This window comes from Numenius arquata, unplaced genomic scaffold (genome assembly GCF_964106895.1).
Source record: "Numenius arquata unplaced genomic scaffold, bNumArq3.hap1.1 HAP1_SCAFFOLD_1580, whole genome shotgun sequence".
In the NCBI taxonomy this organism is placed as follows: domain Eukaryota; kingdom Metazoa; phylum Chordata; class Aves; order Charadriiformes; family Scolopacidae; genus Numenius; species Numenius arquata.
Window position 1 is genome coordinate 1,524 of NW_027414608.1, and position 13,514 is coordinate 15,037.

Genomic DNA, 13,514 nt, shown 5'->3' on the forward strand with positions numbered 1-13,514 from the left:
AGGGCCAATAAGTACCCCTCAGGGGGGTATATAAAGCCCATAAGCACCCCCACCAGAGGGGTACACAGAGCCCATAACTGCCCAGGGGGGGTACACAGAGCCTGTAATTGCCCCACTGGGAGTATATAGAGCCCATAATTGCCCCAGGGGGGTATACAGAGCCCATAATTGCCCCCAGAGGGGTACACAGAGGCCATAATTGCCCCAGGGAGCATACAGAGCTCATAATTGCCCTGGGGGGGGTATACGGAGCCCATAGGTGCCCCTAGAAGGGTACACAGAGCCCATAACTGCCCCGGGGGGTTATATAGAGCCCATAATCGCCCCCAGAGGGGTACACAGAGCCCATAATTGCCCCGGGGAGTATATAGAGCCCATAGGTGCCCCCGGGGGGGGGGGCTATATGGAGCCCATAGGTGCCCCCTGCACCCCCCAGCCAGGCTCCCTGGGGACACCGGGGGGAGGGGGGGGGGCAGGAGAGCGCCGAGGCTGCCCTGGGGTGTCACGAGCTACAGGGAGCCAGCAGACTCGGCTCCCCGGGCAGGGAAGGTGACAAAGGCCACCCTGCCACCACCGTGTGTGTGTGTGTGTGTGTGTGTGCGTGTGTGTGTGTGTCCCGGTGTCACACGAAGACCTTGGCGAGGGCATCGGCGCCGGCGCTGGCGCTGAGGGCCCGGCTGGGGTGGAAGGCGACGGCGTGGACGGCCTCCTCGTGCTTCTTGCGGTGCGCCGTCAGCTCCTGCACGCAGGTCTTGTGGGCCAGGTGCCACAGGCGCAGCGAGCAGTCGTGACCTGCCGGGAGACGGCGGGGGGGGGGGTCACCCCAGGGTGGTGACAAAGGGGAGGGGGTGGCAGGGATGGGCTGCATGGCAAGGATGGCAAAGGACACAGGGTGGCAGGAGAGGGCTGAGACCTGACGCTCTCGTGTCACAGTCGAGCAGCAGGAAGGTGGTGGTGGTGGTGGTGAGGGGGATGGGGTTGGGGACAGGGACGGGGCTGGGGACACCTACTGCCGGACATGAGGAAGACGCCATTGGGGTCGACGGCCAGGCAGGTGACGGCGTCCAAGTGGGCCACCATGGAGTGCACGACTTTACCTGGAGGCGGGGAAACGAGGGTGGCAGGGGTGACAGGGATGTCACCAGCTCCCCCCACCCCAGCCTCATTAGGGCTAACGAAGCCCCCCCCCCGCCCAAACCTGTCCGGTTGTCGAGGAAGCGGATGCCGCGGTCATCGCTGGCGGTGATGGTGAGGGGCTGCGAGGGGTGGCTCACCACCTGGTTGACCTGGCTGCCACCTGCTTGGGGACATCAGGATCAAGGTCCCAACTGGGATGGTGACATGGGGGGACACACGGGGGGACACCTGTCGGGGTTCACTCACCGCCACCCGGCCGGGCCTCAAGCACCAGGATGGGTCGAGCCGCCTCCACGTCGTAGAGCACGGCGGCCCCCGTCCGGAAAGCGGCCACCGTGTGGCCAGGCTGGGTGGCCGAGAAGGTGACGGAGGTGGGGACGCCATGCTCTGCGGGAAGGGGGACAGAGGGAGGGTAAACAGAGGGGTGGCCGGGAGGTCCCCCAGGCCAAGGGGATGCCCCCCCTGCCCATCTCACCGCTCTGGGCGTCGTAGGTGCTGAGGCAGCTGCCCTCCTCGCGCCGGGGGTCCCAGATGCGGACGGTGCCATCGGCGGAGCAGGAGGCCAAGAGGTCACCAGCCGGGTTGAAGGCCAGGCCCCAGACAGCGTCACTGTGACCCTCCAGGACACCGCTGAGCACCCCAGGGTCTGGGGACACCAGAAAAGGTCACCTCGGGGTGGGGATAGGGGGGGTGGCACTGCAGCCAGGAGGGGAAACACACCGCGGCGATGCCGCAGCCAAAGGGGGTGACGCCGTGGGGCTGGCGGGTGTGGATGTCACCTGTGTCACCCCCGACCCCACGCCCCCCCCCACGGCAGGAAGGGGAGGGGACACCCACCGTAGCCGTCGTAGGGGTCCATGTCGAGGTCGGGCAGACGCCAGCAGCGGATGCAGGCGTCCACCCCGCCGCTGCAGCACAGGGCGCTGTCGCGGCCCATGGCCACGGTGAGCACAGGACCCCTGCGGGGATGGGGACAAGGTAAGAGGGGTGTCCCCAGAGCCACCTGTTCCCCCCAGACTGGCCCGTGTGTCCCTGCCCCTCACCTGTGCCCGCGGAAAGCGTACACCGGCTCCACATCCAGCGCCGCATTCCTGGAAAGGGGACAAGAGGGGGGGTGACAACTGCGCCGAGAGGATGTCCCTCTCCCTCCTACCCCTGTCACCACCCCAAGACCCACTTCTTGGGGGCCACAGGCTTCTGGAGGTTCCAGAGCTTGAGAGTGCCATCCTCAGAGGCGGTGATGAGGGCGGCCTCGGCGGGGAGGAAGGCCAGGCCCCGCACAGCGTCGTAGTGGCTGCGCAGGGTGAACTTGGGGCTCCACGTCTTCTTCAGGGCATCCCGGCCCTCCGGGAGCTGTGGGGGCACAGAGGACAGTGGCAGGGGACAGTGGCTAAGGGGTGGTGGCACCCCATGGCCCCAGCTGGAGCTCATGGCAGGTGGCTTTCAGTGGCTAGAGGGCAAGGAGATGACCAGGGGGACCAAAGAGACATCATGGGGACCAGGGTGGTCCAAGCTGGATGTTCTGGGGGGGCTACGGACATGATGGGGACAGCAGAGCCCAGGGGACACTCAGGGCAGGTCAGGAGACACCACGGGGACTGGAGAGCCCAGGGAATGCACAGGACACACTGGGGGACACCGTGGGGATGGCAGAGCCCAGGGGACCCTCGGGGCAGGTCGGGGGACGCCGTGGGGACACGGGGGGGTGACTCACATCACAGCTGAGCTCGTTGTCGTTGGTGACAGTCAGGTCAGCCAGGTCCCCCAGGCTGACAGCGCTGCTGCCGATGCTGTCCATGATGAAGACGTCGGAGGAGATACCCAGAGACCCTGTGGAGGGGAGTGGCTGGGTGTGACCCTGCGGGACAGAGACGCCCCCACAGGGGACAAAAGGGACCCCCTCACAGGGACCCCCAGGACTGTACCTTCGTGAGGCCGTGGTGGCCCCACAGTGGCAGGTTTCGGTGGGAGCCCATCCACATCCTGCAGGTCGGCCAGCATCCCCCGCAGCCGGCCCCGGTGGCTCTCTGTGGGGACATGGGGGTCAGGAGGTCTGGTGCCAAGGTGGAGGTTCAAGGAGGGTCCCCCAAATCTGCCATTCCTCCCCCTGGCCCTGCTCACCCAGCTCCACGCCCTCCACGGCCCGGCGGCCGGCCCCGTTCTCCCCGGAGCCCAGGAAATCAAACTCGTTGAGGGCATCCTCCGAGTCGTCATCATCATCGTCATCCTCCACCTCAGGCAGGAGAGGTTTCGGGGTGAGCTGAGTGGGGAGACAGGGGGGTCACAGCCCAATTGGGGGGACCCCAGAAACACCCAGGAGAGAAGAGGGTGGAAACGGGGCACAAGGGCTGCTCCCCTGCAGCCTCTGGGTTTGGGGGGATACCCTGGGGTTTGGGGGACCCCCAGGTTTGGGGGACGCCCCTTCTGGTTTGAGGGATGTCCAGGGTTGGGACCACCCCCAGGCTTGGGGGACCCCCCCCAGATTTGAGGGATGCGAGATTTAAGGGACCCCCTGAGGTTTAGGGGACATTGGGGTCTAGGGGATCTCCAGGTTTGGGGAGACTCCTCAGGTTTGAGGGATGCGTCAGATTTAGAGGGGACCCCCCAGGTCTGGAAAAAGACCAGGTTTGGGGGATCCCCAGGTTTGGGGAATGCCCAGGCTTGGGGTCATCCCAGATTTGGGGGACACTCTCAGGTTTGGAGGACCCCTCCAGGTTTGAGGGACTACCCTGGGGTTTGGGAGATGTCAAAATTTAGGGGATCTCCAGGCTTGGGGGAGCCCCAGTTTTAGGGGATCCCCCCAGGCCTAAGGGGCCCCTGGTTCTGGGGGAGCCGCTTGCCTTGACTCGCTGCTTCTTGTGCTGGGGCTGGGCGTGGGGGAGGAGGCTCTCGGCATCATCGTCCTCATCACTGTCCTCGTCCTCGGGCGGGAAGGAGACCTGCTCCAGGCCCCCACTGCCCCCCCGCTCCTCTGTCTCCTTCCCGGCGTTCCTGAGGGTGGGAAGAACCGCAACGGAGTTGGGGGGGGAGGAGGCAGCGAACCCCTAAAACACCCCAAAACCCCCCACCCTGCTAAACTGGAGAGCTATGGGTTTGGTGAGCGGGTGAGGAATTGGCTGGATGGTGGTGGTCAACCACTCCATGTCCAGATGGACATCAGTGACCAGTGGTGTCCCTCAGGGGTCTGTACCGGGACCAGCACTGTTCAATATCTTCATCAATGATGTGGACAGTGGGATTGAAGTCACCCTCAGCGAGTTTGCCGATGACACCAAGCTGTGTGGCACAGTGACACACTGGAGGAAAGGGATGTGCCATCCAGAGGGACCTGGACAGGCTGGAGAGGTGGGACTGTGACAACCTCATGAAGTTCAACCAGGTCAAGTGCAAGGTCCTGCCTCTGGGTCAGGGCAATCCCAGGCACAAACCCAGGTTGGGCGGAGAATGGCTGGAGAGCAGCCCTGAGGAGAAGGACTTGGGGGTGTTGGTGGATGAGAAGCTCCACATGAGCCAGCAACGTGTGCTGGCAGCCCAGAAAGCCCCCCACACCCTGGGCTGTGTCCCCAGCAGCGTGGCCAGCAGGGCGAGGGGGGGATTCTGCCCCTCTGCTCCACTCTGGGGAGACCCCCCCCCCAGTGCTGCCTCCAGCTCTGGGGCCACCAACAGCAGAAGGACATGGACCTGTTGGAGCGGGGCCAGAGGAGGCCACGGAGATGCTGGGGGGGCTGGAGCCCCTCTGCTGTGAGGACAGGCTGAGAGAGTTGGGGGGGTTCAGCCTGGAGAAGAGAAGGCTCCGGGGAGACCTTGGAGCCCCTTCCAGTCCCTAAAGGGGCTCCAGGAAAGCTGGGGAGGGACTCTGGATCAGGGAGGGGAGCCGTGGGAGGAGGGGGAAGGGTTTGACACTGAAAGAGGGGAGATTGAGATGAGATCTGGGGAAGAACTTCTTTGCTGTGAGGGTGGTGAGAGCCTGGCCCAGGTTGCCCAGAGAAGCTGTGGCTGCCCCATCCCTGGAGGGGTTCAAGGCCAGGTTGGAGGGGGCTTGGAGCAACCTGGTCTGGTGGGAGGTGTCCCTGCCCAGGGCAGGGGGTGGCACTGGGTGGTCTCTCAGGTCCCCTCCCACCCAAACTGTGTCCCACCGGCAGCTCTCACCTCTGGATCTGCTCCTCGATGCGCCGCACCAGCAGGGAGTCGGCGGGTGGGGGGCTGCCGGGCGCCAGGGGGGCTGGGGGGCTGCGGCCCAGCAGGGAGCGGACGCGGCGTGACCGCATGTCCAGGATGGTGTCACTGTACCCCACCTCCTCCAGGTACCTAGGGGACGACGACACACACATAGGGAAAGGGGGTGCTCAGGGCACCCCAAAACCACCACCCCCTCCTCAAAGTCCCCCACTCACTGCCGCAGCAGCTGCCGGCCCTCCTTCCAGGCCAGCGGGCCACCTTCCAGTGATGTCACCTCCGCAGGGCCGTTGGACACTGCAAGGGGACACAGTGTGTGTGGGGGGGTGTCAGGCACCCCAAAACCCACCCGTGTTACCCCTCATGGGGATGGGGACACTCACCTGGCTCTGTCCCCTCCGGCTTCTTCTCCCCCGGTGCCAGCTCAGTGCCGAACTTCAGCTTGTGGTACTTGGACCTGGAGGGAGCAGGGGACACACATGGGTGACAGTGACCCCAAAATGAGGGGGGCTGGTGGCCCCCCGACACAAGGAGGGGATGGTGACCCCCAAAATGAGCAGGGGGGGCTGCTGAGTTTCAGGGTGTCACCCACCTCTCCTGTTTGAGGGCGTACTCCAGCATCTTGATGCGCCGCACCAGGTCTGTCTTGAGGTTCTCCTGCCCCTTGCGCTCACCCTGCAGAAAGGCCACCTGCGCCTGCAGGGACACGGCGGGGACAAGGTAACAGCGAGCCCTCGGGCCACCAGCACCCCCTCCAAACAACACACCACCGCACACCCTCCCCTCCCGAACGCAAAAGCTGAGGGACAAGGGTGGGGGCTGCAGGGGGGACATTGTGTTTTGGGGGGATGGACGGTGGGTGACACGAGGACAAATGGTTCCACTCAATGGGACAGGAGGTGGCACCAGGGCTGGCCTTGGGTGTGATGGCCCCAGAGCTCAGTGCCAGCCCTCCAAGGGACACTGGTGATGGCCCCAGGAGTGACACTGATGGCTCTAGGAGCAATGCCACTAGTCCCAGGCTCTGTGACAGCCCTGGGAGGGACACTGGTGGCCCCAGGAGTGACAGCAGAGGCCCCAGAGGTCAGTGCCAGTCCTGAGAGGGACAGTGGTGGCCCCAGAGCTCAGTGCTAGTCTTGGGACGGATGGTGGTGGCCCCAGGAGCCGTGCCACTAGTCCCAGGCTTGTGATAGCCCCGTGAGGGATGCTGGTGGCCCCAGGAGGGACGCTGGTGGCCCAGGAGCAGTGCCACCAGCCAGGGGCTTGGTGACAGAGGTGAGGGGTTCCCCAGAAGCAGGGAGCGGGGTGCAGCTGGTGCTCCGGGATGGGGTGACCCCATCCCCGTTATTTGGTCTGGGGATCCCCAATAGCAGGCCTGGGGGTCCCCAATACCAGGTTGCAGGGGGACCCCAATATTGGGACTGGGGGGGTCCCGATCCTGGGCTGGGGGATCCCCGATCCTGGGGGTCCCCAGTACCAGGGCTGAGGGGTCCCAGTGTGGAGGGGTCTCCAATACCTGGGGATCCCCAATATCGAGGCTTCCCCAATACCGAGGCTTGGGGGGGGGTCCCGGGGATCCCCAATACCGGGGGATTCCCAGTTCCAGGGCTAGGGGTCCCCAATACCGGAGGTTCATCAGTACCGAGGCTGGGGGGTCCCAGGCCTGGGGATCCCCAGCTCCAGGGCTGCGGGTTCCCCAATACCCGGGAATCCCCAATAACAGGGCCAGAGAGTCCTGGGCCAGGGGGTCCCCAATACCTGGGCCTGGGGGTCCCGGGGCTGAGTGTCCCCAATCCCGGGGCCGTGGGTCTCCACTACCGGTGTTTCCCCAACACCGAGGCTGAGGGGTCCCTAATACCGGGAGATCCCCAGTCCCGGGGCGGTGAGTCCTTAATTCCGAGGCTGGGGGGTCCCGGGCCTGGGGGTTCCCCATCCCGGGGGGTGCCCAATCCCGAGGCTGATGTGTCCCGGGGCCGTGGATCCCCGACCCCGGGGCCAGGGGTGCCCGGTCCCGGCTCCCCGCCCCCGCCGCGGTGCCGCCGGTGCCCGCCCCCCGCTCCCGCCGCACGGCGGCCATTTCCTCCCAAGATGGCGGCGGCGGCGGCGGCGGCGGCCCCGGTAACCCCCGGCGGGTCCCGGCAGGGCGGAGGGGGAGTCGGGGGGGGGGGTGTCCCGGGGGCGGCGCCGGTACCTGGAGCTCGGCCCGCTCCGCCTCCCAGCGCCCCTTCTCGGCCTCGAAGCGCGCCCACTCGTGCTGGATGAAGTGCAGGATGCCGGGCAGGCTCAGCGCGCCGCGGCCCGCCGGCTCGGGGCCGGGGCCGGGGCCGGGGGGGGGCCCGGCGGGGGGCCCGGCGGGGGGCGGCTGGGCCCGAGCCGCCGCCGCCGCCCGCTCCGCCGCCATCACGGCTGCCACAAAGGGAGCCGCCGGGCCGCGGCCGCGGCCGCTTCCTGCCAGAAAGGGAGCCGGAAGCGGCGGGGCGGGGCCGGGCCGCCGTTGCCGCGGCAACAGCGCCCGGGGGCGGGGGGGGAGAGGGGGGATGTGTGCTATAGGGGAGCTATAGGGGAGCTATAGGGGGTACGGTACTATAGGGGACGGGGGTATAGAGGATATAGGGGTTATGGAGAATATAGGGGGTATGGGGGATATAGAGGGTATGGTGCTATAGGGGATGGGGGGACACAGGGGTATAGGGACTGGGGGGTATAGGGGGCAGGGGCTATAGGGGATGAGGGTGTAGGGTTTATAGGGGACAAGGGTATGGGACCTATAGGGGATGGGGTTATAGGGGATGGAGTTATAGTGGATGGGGTTATAGGGGCTATAGGGGATGGGGGGGTATAGGGACTGCAGGATACAGGGGCTATAGGGGCTGGGGAGGACATGGGGGATATAGGAGAAGGGGGCCTATAGGGAATGGAGGGGGAGGGGCTATAGATGAGGGGTGATAGGAGGGGATGGGGGATGGGGAGGCTATTTGGGATGGGGTCTACAGAGCATGGTGGACCTATAGGGCATGGGGGACTATAGGGGATGGGGGCTATGGGGAACGGGCCTTAGAGGACAGGGCTATAGGGGGACTATAGGGGATGGGGGACATAGGGGAGAGTGGTATAGAGCCTATAGGGAATGGAGTATAGAGGGGAAGGGGTAGAGGGCACCATGGGGAGAATATAGGGTATGGGGTAGGCTGTAGGGAATGGGGCCATGGGGGCTATAGGGCAGGCTGGTATGGGTCACTAAGGGAGGTATAGGGGACAGGGAGCACAGGCTATAGGGGATGGGGGCTTTTGTAGGGCAAGGGAGTTATAGAGGACTTGGCAAGGGCACGTATGGGGGCTATACGGGTGTGTATGGGTGGAGGTGCACTGGGGTTTGGGGGGGTGCAGAGGGGGCACGGGGGAGCACAGGGACATATGTGTGGTACTAGGGGGATGTATCGGAGCGTATAGAGGTACATGGGGGTATGGATGGCTATAGGGGTATATTGGGGATGGGGGCAGGGCGTGTGGGGGCACCAGGGTGTACATATGGGTGCAGGAGGTGTCTGGGGGTACATGGGGATGTATAGGAGTACATAGGGGGATGCGTATAGGTGTCTGAGAGTGCACGGAGGGCTGCATAGGGGTGTCTATAGGGGTGCAGAGAGGCACATACGGGCTCTCCTGTCTGTATGGAGATGTATAGGGGATTGTGCCAGGGCACACAGCATAAAGCCGTGCATGGGGTACTCTATACGGGCACATGAGACATCGGGGTGTCTATAGGTGCACGTAGAGATGCACAGGGTAGAGATGCCTATAGGGGTGCACAGGCAGGGCAGGGGGACCGTGTAGGAGGATATAGGGGTGTATGTATATAGGGGTATATACAGAGGTACATAGGGCTGTATAGGCATGGAAACAATTCTATGAAAGTATATAGAAAGAAGTATATAGGTGTGCGTATGTGCACACAGGTGTGGGTATAGGCCCACGTACACACATCTATACGTGGGGGTGCCTATATCTGGGCACACCTATGGGCCCTGTACATCTATAGGTACCTGTCCTGTTTATAGTTGTGGCACCTGTAGGTGCCCACAGCGATGTGACCAGCAACACCTGCAACCCATATATATATATATAGGGGCTGCCCTTAAAGATGGGGAGGGGCATAGGGCCCCCGCATCCCGTTGCTATAGCAACCAGGGATGGAGTTGCCACAGCAACACATTCCCCCATCGCTCCAGGCTCAGCCTGGGGGGGAGAGGGGGGAGGGGGAAGGAATGCCCCGATGGGGGCATTCATTAACAGCTCTCCCCATTAATGAGTCCCCTCCTTAATCAGTCCCTTTGTTAACGGGTCCCCTTATTAACACATTTCCCCCATTAACGCCTCTTTTCCCCCCCCCAGCGCCGCCGAGCCCCCGGTGAGACCGTCCCACTCACGGCCCTGGTAGGACACAGCTGGGGAGGAAAGGGGGGTGGTGGTGGTGGTGTGTTTCATTAATTAATTAGCGAGGGAGGCTAATTAGGAGGGTCCGTCCCCCCCCCCACCAAGCCCTAGCATGCGGGTGACGCTGTGCCAGGCCGCCTTGGGGGGGGCCATCGTCCTCAACCTCCTCCTCCTTTTCTGTGTCTGGCGGGGGCCGGGGGGGTCACCACCCTCTTGCCGTGTTCCCCGCGGTGTCCCCGGCATCACCGTCCTCCTCCGGGACTTCGAGGACTTCGAGAACGACCTGGCGGGGACGGCACGGTCCTTCGCCTCCTTACCCGCCCCGGTGCTGGTGGCCGCTGAAGTGGCACCGTACCCACCGGTGCCGTTACCGGCGGGGGTCCGGCTGCTGCTGCTGCGCCCCGTGGCCGACCGTCCCCCGGTGCACCTCGAGCTCCACGTCCACACCCGCCACGTGGCTCTGGTCCCCGACGGCACCCGCGCTGTCCCTGGGCTGCTGGAGCGCATGCGGGACGCGCTGGAGGAAGGACCCGGTGACACCCGGCTGGCGGTGGCGCCGGTGGGGACGGTGCCGCTGCGGTGCCTGGAGCTGCGGGTGGAGCCGCGGGCCTGGACGGCACGGTACAGCCCCGGTGAAGCGGGGCTCTGCGGGGCCGTGGAGGGGACGGCGGTGCTGCTGCTCCGCACCCGTGACCTCTTCGCTCTCCCCTTCCCCTTGGCGCGGCCGGTGCCCACCGCCATCTTCATCCAGGCGGCCTTGAGGGGCTGGGGGCTGCGAGTGATGCCAGCGGCGTTCCCGGCCCCCCGCCGGCCCCCTGTCTCCCCCCACGGCCGCTGGAAAGCCGAGAAGCTGGGGGAAAGCCGGCGGCAGCAGCTAATGCGGGACCTGGGCATCAAGCGGGAGGTGCTGGCAGACGGGGGGGAGCGCTGGTACGGCTGCAGCAAGGAGACGGCGCGGTGTTTCGGCACCGTGCACGCCCGGACCCCCCAGTACCTGCTGGCTGGGCGCTGGACCCCCCCGTGCTGCCTCCGGGCCCTGCGGGAAACAGCCCGGCACGTGGCCGGGGCGCTGGAGGCCGCCGGGGTACGGTACTGGTTAGAGGGGGGGTCCTTACTGGGAGCCGCCCGCCTCGGGGACATCATCCCCTGGGACTATGACGTGGATTTGGGGATTTACCGTGAGGATGTGGGGAAGTGCCGGTGGCTGGCGGCGGCGGCGGCAGGGGAGCCGGTGGAGGACACTGAGGGTTTCCTGTGGGAGAAGGCGGCGGAGGGAGACTTTTACCGCGTCCACTACAGCCGGAGCAACCGGTTACACGTGGACCTGTGGCCCTTCTACCCCCGCCGGGGGGTGATGACCAAGGACACCTGGCTGGGGCACCCCCAGGACGTGGAGTTCCCCGAAAGCTTCCTCCAGCCCCGGGTGCCCATGGCCTTCGCTGGCTTCACCGCCATGGCCCCCAACAACGCCCGCGCCTTCCTCGAGCTGAAGTTCGGGCCGGGAGCCATCGAGAACCCTGAATACCCCAACCCCGACATCAAGCGCCTGGGGCAGGACTGAGGGGGGGCCCTGCGGGGTGTCCCCCCCCCTCCTCCAGTGACAATAAACTCTCTGGTGACACCCGCGGGGCTCCTTTGCACCAAAGCTTCACCCCCGCAGCTCCCTGGGGGTCCCTCTGCCACCCGGGCCCCCCTCAGGGTCCACCATCCTATCCTGGGGGGCCCCTTTGGGCCACCCCCAAGCTCCCAACTTAACTCCAGGGGTCCCCATGCCACCCTGAGGGTCCCTCGGGCCACTCTCGGGGCCCCAGGAGTTCCCCATTCAGCCCCAGCCCATTCCTGGGGGTCCCTCTGCCACCCTACCTGTCCCCAGTCACCCTGGGGTACCCCCAGTAGTCCCTGGCCACCCCAAAGTCCCCTGAGCCACTGACAAAGGCAGAGGAGCGAAAAGGGGCTGGAGGGGGGGCACAGTGACCCCCCGTCCCAAGCTGGCCTGGCTGAGCCCCCCACCCCCAGGGCAGCAAAGAGGGGGGAAGGAGCTCGTGCCCCCCCTTTTTATGCTGAAGCAGAGGCCGATCTTCCTCCCCCGACCAGCGCAGGGGGGGCCGCGCACATCACAGCCACATTTATTCACAACACCGCGACGGGGACACAGAGGTGGGGGACACACACAACACCGAGAGCCCTGTGCCACCCCCCTGGGGGGTCCCCGAGGAGGATGGGGGGGGGGGTAAGGAAGGCTGGGGGGGGTTTGGTCCTGGCTCACTCCAGCGACTGCAGCATCAGGAGCTGCTTGAGCACCTTGGTCTGGCTCGTCTCCCGGATCTCCCCGGCCAGGAACATCTCGTCCACCACCGTGTAGACCTGCGGCCGGGCCCCAGCAGCGTGAGGGGGGCAGCCCCAGACCCCCTGCCAGGGGGGCAAGGGTGGGGCTCCCCCAGTACCACCCCCCCGGGGCAGGAAGGGAATCCCTGGACCCCCCTTTTCCTCACCTTGTAGAAGTTGAAGACCAAGTCCAGCTCGCAGACGTTGTGGAAATATTCATTGAGGACCTGGGAGGAGGGGGGGGAGAGGGAGGGGCAGGATGTGGCCACGCGATAACGAGGGGATGTTCGTTAGCGCAGCTGCAGTAATTAAAACCCAGGGAGGGGGGTGAGGAGGGGGTGTCTCCTCACCTCCACGAAGTTGTGAATGGCTTCGAGGTAAGCGAGGTTGTTGTCAGTGACATCCACGCAGATGCAGAAGTAAAGCCCCGCGTAGCGCCGGTAGATGATCTTGAAGTTGCGGAACTGGGAAGGAGGATTGGGGGAGAAACAGTAAAAAAAAAAAAAAAAAAAAAAAAAAAAAAAAAAAAAGGGAACTGGAAGGACTGGGAGAAGCGGGATGCAGCCCAGCACAGCCGGAAACCCGGACTCGAGGCTGATCCCAGAGCTCCAGACTCATTTCCCGGATAAGGGGCAAAAAAACCAAGAGGGGAGGGGGGAGGAGGGAGGGATTTGGGGCCGTTACCTCCACAAAATTGGTGTGTTTGGCGTCGCGGACGGTGACGACGGCGTGGACCTCCTCGATCAGCTTCTGCTTCTCATCGTCGTCAAACTGCATGTACCACTTGGCCAGGCGGGTCTTCCCCGCCCGGTTCTGGATCAGGATGAAGCGGATCTGCACCAGGCGGATGGGGGGGGGGGGGAGCAAAAAGGAGGGTTGGGGGGCAAAATGGGGGGTTAGGGGGGCAAAATGGGGTGGCAGAGCAGGGCTGGAGGGGGTCCCTCCTCCCCTCTCCTTTTATTGAGGGTATTTTGTGCCCCCCAAGTGTCTCCCCATAGGGACCCTGTAAAGCCCCCCCCCCCCCCCAAGCTGCTCTGCCCCATGGGGCACACCGCTGCCCCCCCCCCCCCCGCCTCCCGGGCCCCCCCATAGGGTCGCTATAATAGGGCACGCTATGGGGCTCCCCCTGGGCTGTCCCATCCCGTCGGGCGCCCCAAGAGGCCTTCCCTATAGGGACGCTATAACGGGGTGCCCTAGGGGAGCTCCCCCCCAAGCCGCCCCGCCCCCAGGACGCCTCAATGCTCCCTCCAAGGCCTCCCCCAGCCCCGCCACCTCCGGGGCAGCCCCCAGCCCCCGCCCCGCTCCTCACCATTGCGCTCCCGTTCCCCGCCCCCGGCGGCGCTGCTTGGCCCCGCCCCCTCCCGTCGGATATCCGCTCCGGCCGCGGGGCACGCCGGGACATGTAGTTCTGAACCGTGTCCCGCCCCGTTTCCGCCCGGCCT

At 65.2% G+C, this 13,514-nt stretch overlaps 3 protein-coding genes across 3 annotated transcripts; 1 reads left to right on the forward strand and 2 right to left on the reverse strand.

Moving 5' to 3' along the window:
- Nucleotides 1-622: 622 nt before the first annotated feature.
- STRN4 (striatin 4) lies at nt 623-7,714 on the reverse strand. Its single transcript, XM_074167215.1, has 17 exons — nt 7,505-7,714; nt 5,906-6,009; nt 5,697-5,770; nt 5,532-5,610; nt 5,287-5,445; nt 3,978-4,128; nt 3,259-3,397; nt 3,063-3,164; nt 2,852-2,967; nt 2,315-2,490; nt 2,181-2,228; nt 1,975-2,096; nt 1,613-1,783; nt 1,384-1,524; nt 1,199-1,297; nt 1,011-1,097; nt 623-792 (listed from the first exon to the last, which is right to left on the reverse strand). Exons 1-17 carry the CDS (start codon nt 7,712-7,714, stop codon nt 623-625), a joined length of 2,148 nt encoding a protein of 715 aa, XP_074023316.1.
- FKRP (fukutin related protein) lies at nt 7,394-11,370 on the forward strand. Its single transcript, XM_074167217.1, has 2 exons — nt 7,394-7,431; nt 9,706-11,370. The coding sequence occupies exon 2, from the start codon at nt 9,860-9,862 to the stop codon at nt 11,306-11,308; it is 1,449 nt and encodes a 482-aa protein (XP_074023318.1). The 5' UTR covers nt 7,394-7,431; nt 9,706-9,859; the 3' UTR covers nt 11,309-11,370.
- A 457-nt stretch (nt 11,371-11,827) lies between these two features.
- Nucleotides 11,828-13,409, reverse strand: AP2S1 (adaptor related protein complex 2 subunit sigma 1). The gene is made up of 5 exons (XM_074167218.1): nt 13,382-13,409; nt 12,757-12,906; nt 12,423-12,536; nt 12,240-12,299; nt 11,828-12,111 (listed from the first exon to the last, which is right to left on the reverse strand). Exons 1-5 carry the CDS (start codon nt 13,382-13,384, stop codon nt 12,010-12,012), a joined length of 429 nt encoding a protein of 142 aa, XP_074023319.1. The 5' UTR covers nt 13,385-13,409; the 3' UTR covers nt 11,828-12,009.
- Nucleotides 13,410-13,514: the final 105 nt, after the last annotated feature.

What these genes read in the sequence shown, in the direction of transcription:
- STRN4 (XM_074167215.1), bottom strand. Translation starts at nt 7,714, where the DNA reads ATGGCGGCGGAGCGGGCGGCGGCGGCGGCTCGGGCCCAGCCGCCCCCC. An exon ending in CGTGGAGGGCGTGGAGCTGG is followed by an intron (nt 3,165 to 3,258) that starts GTGAGCAGGGCC and finishes ATGTCCCCACAG; the next exon opens with AGAGCCACCGGGGCCGGCTG. An exon ending in CTTCCTCGACAACCGGACAG is followed by an intron (nt 1,098 to 1,198) that starts GTTTGGGCGGGG and finishes CCCCGCCTCCAG; the next exon opens with GTAAAGTCGTGCACTCCATG.
- FKRP (XM_074167217.1), top strand. Translation starts at nt 9,860, where the DNA reads ATGCGGGTGACGCTGTGCCAGGCCGCCTTGGGGGGGGCCATCGTCCTC.
- AP2S1 (XM_074167218.1), bottom strand. An exon ending in AACACACCAATTTTGTGGAG is followed by an intron (nt 12,537 to 12,756) that starts GTAACGGCCCCA and finishes CCTCCTTCCCAG; the next exon opens with TTCCGCAACTTCAAGATCAT. An exon ending in TGGTCTTCAACTTCTACAAG is followed by an intron (nt 12,112 to 12,239) that starts GTGAGGAAAAGG and finishes GCCCGGCCGCAG; the next exon opens with GTCTACACGGTGGTGGACGA.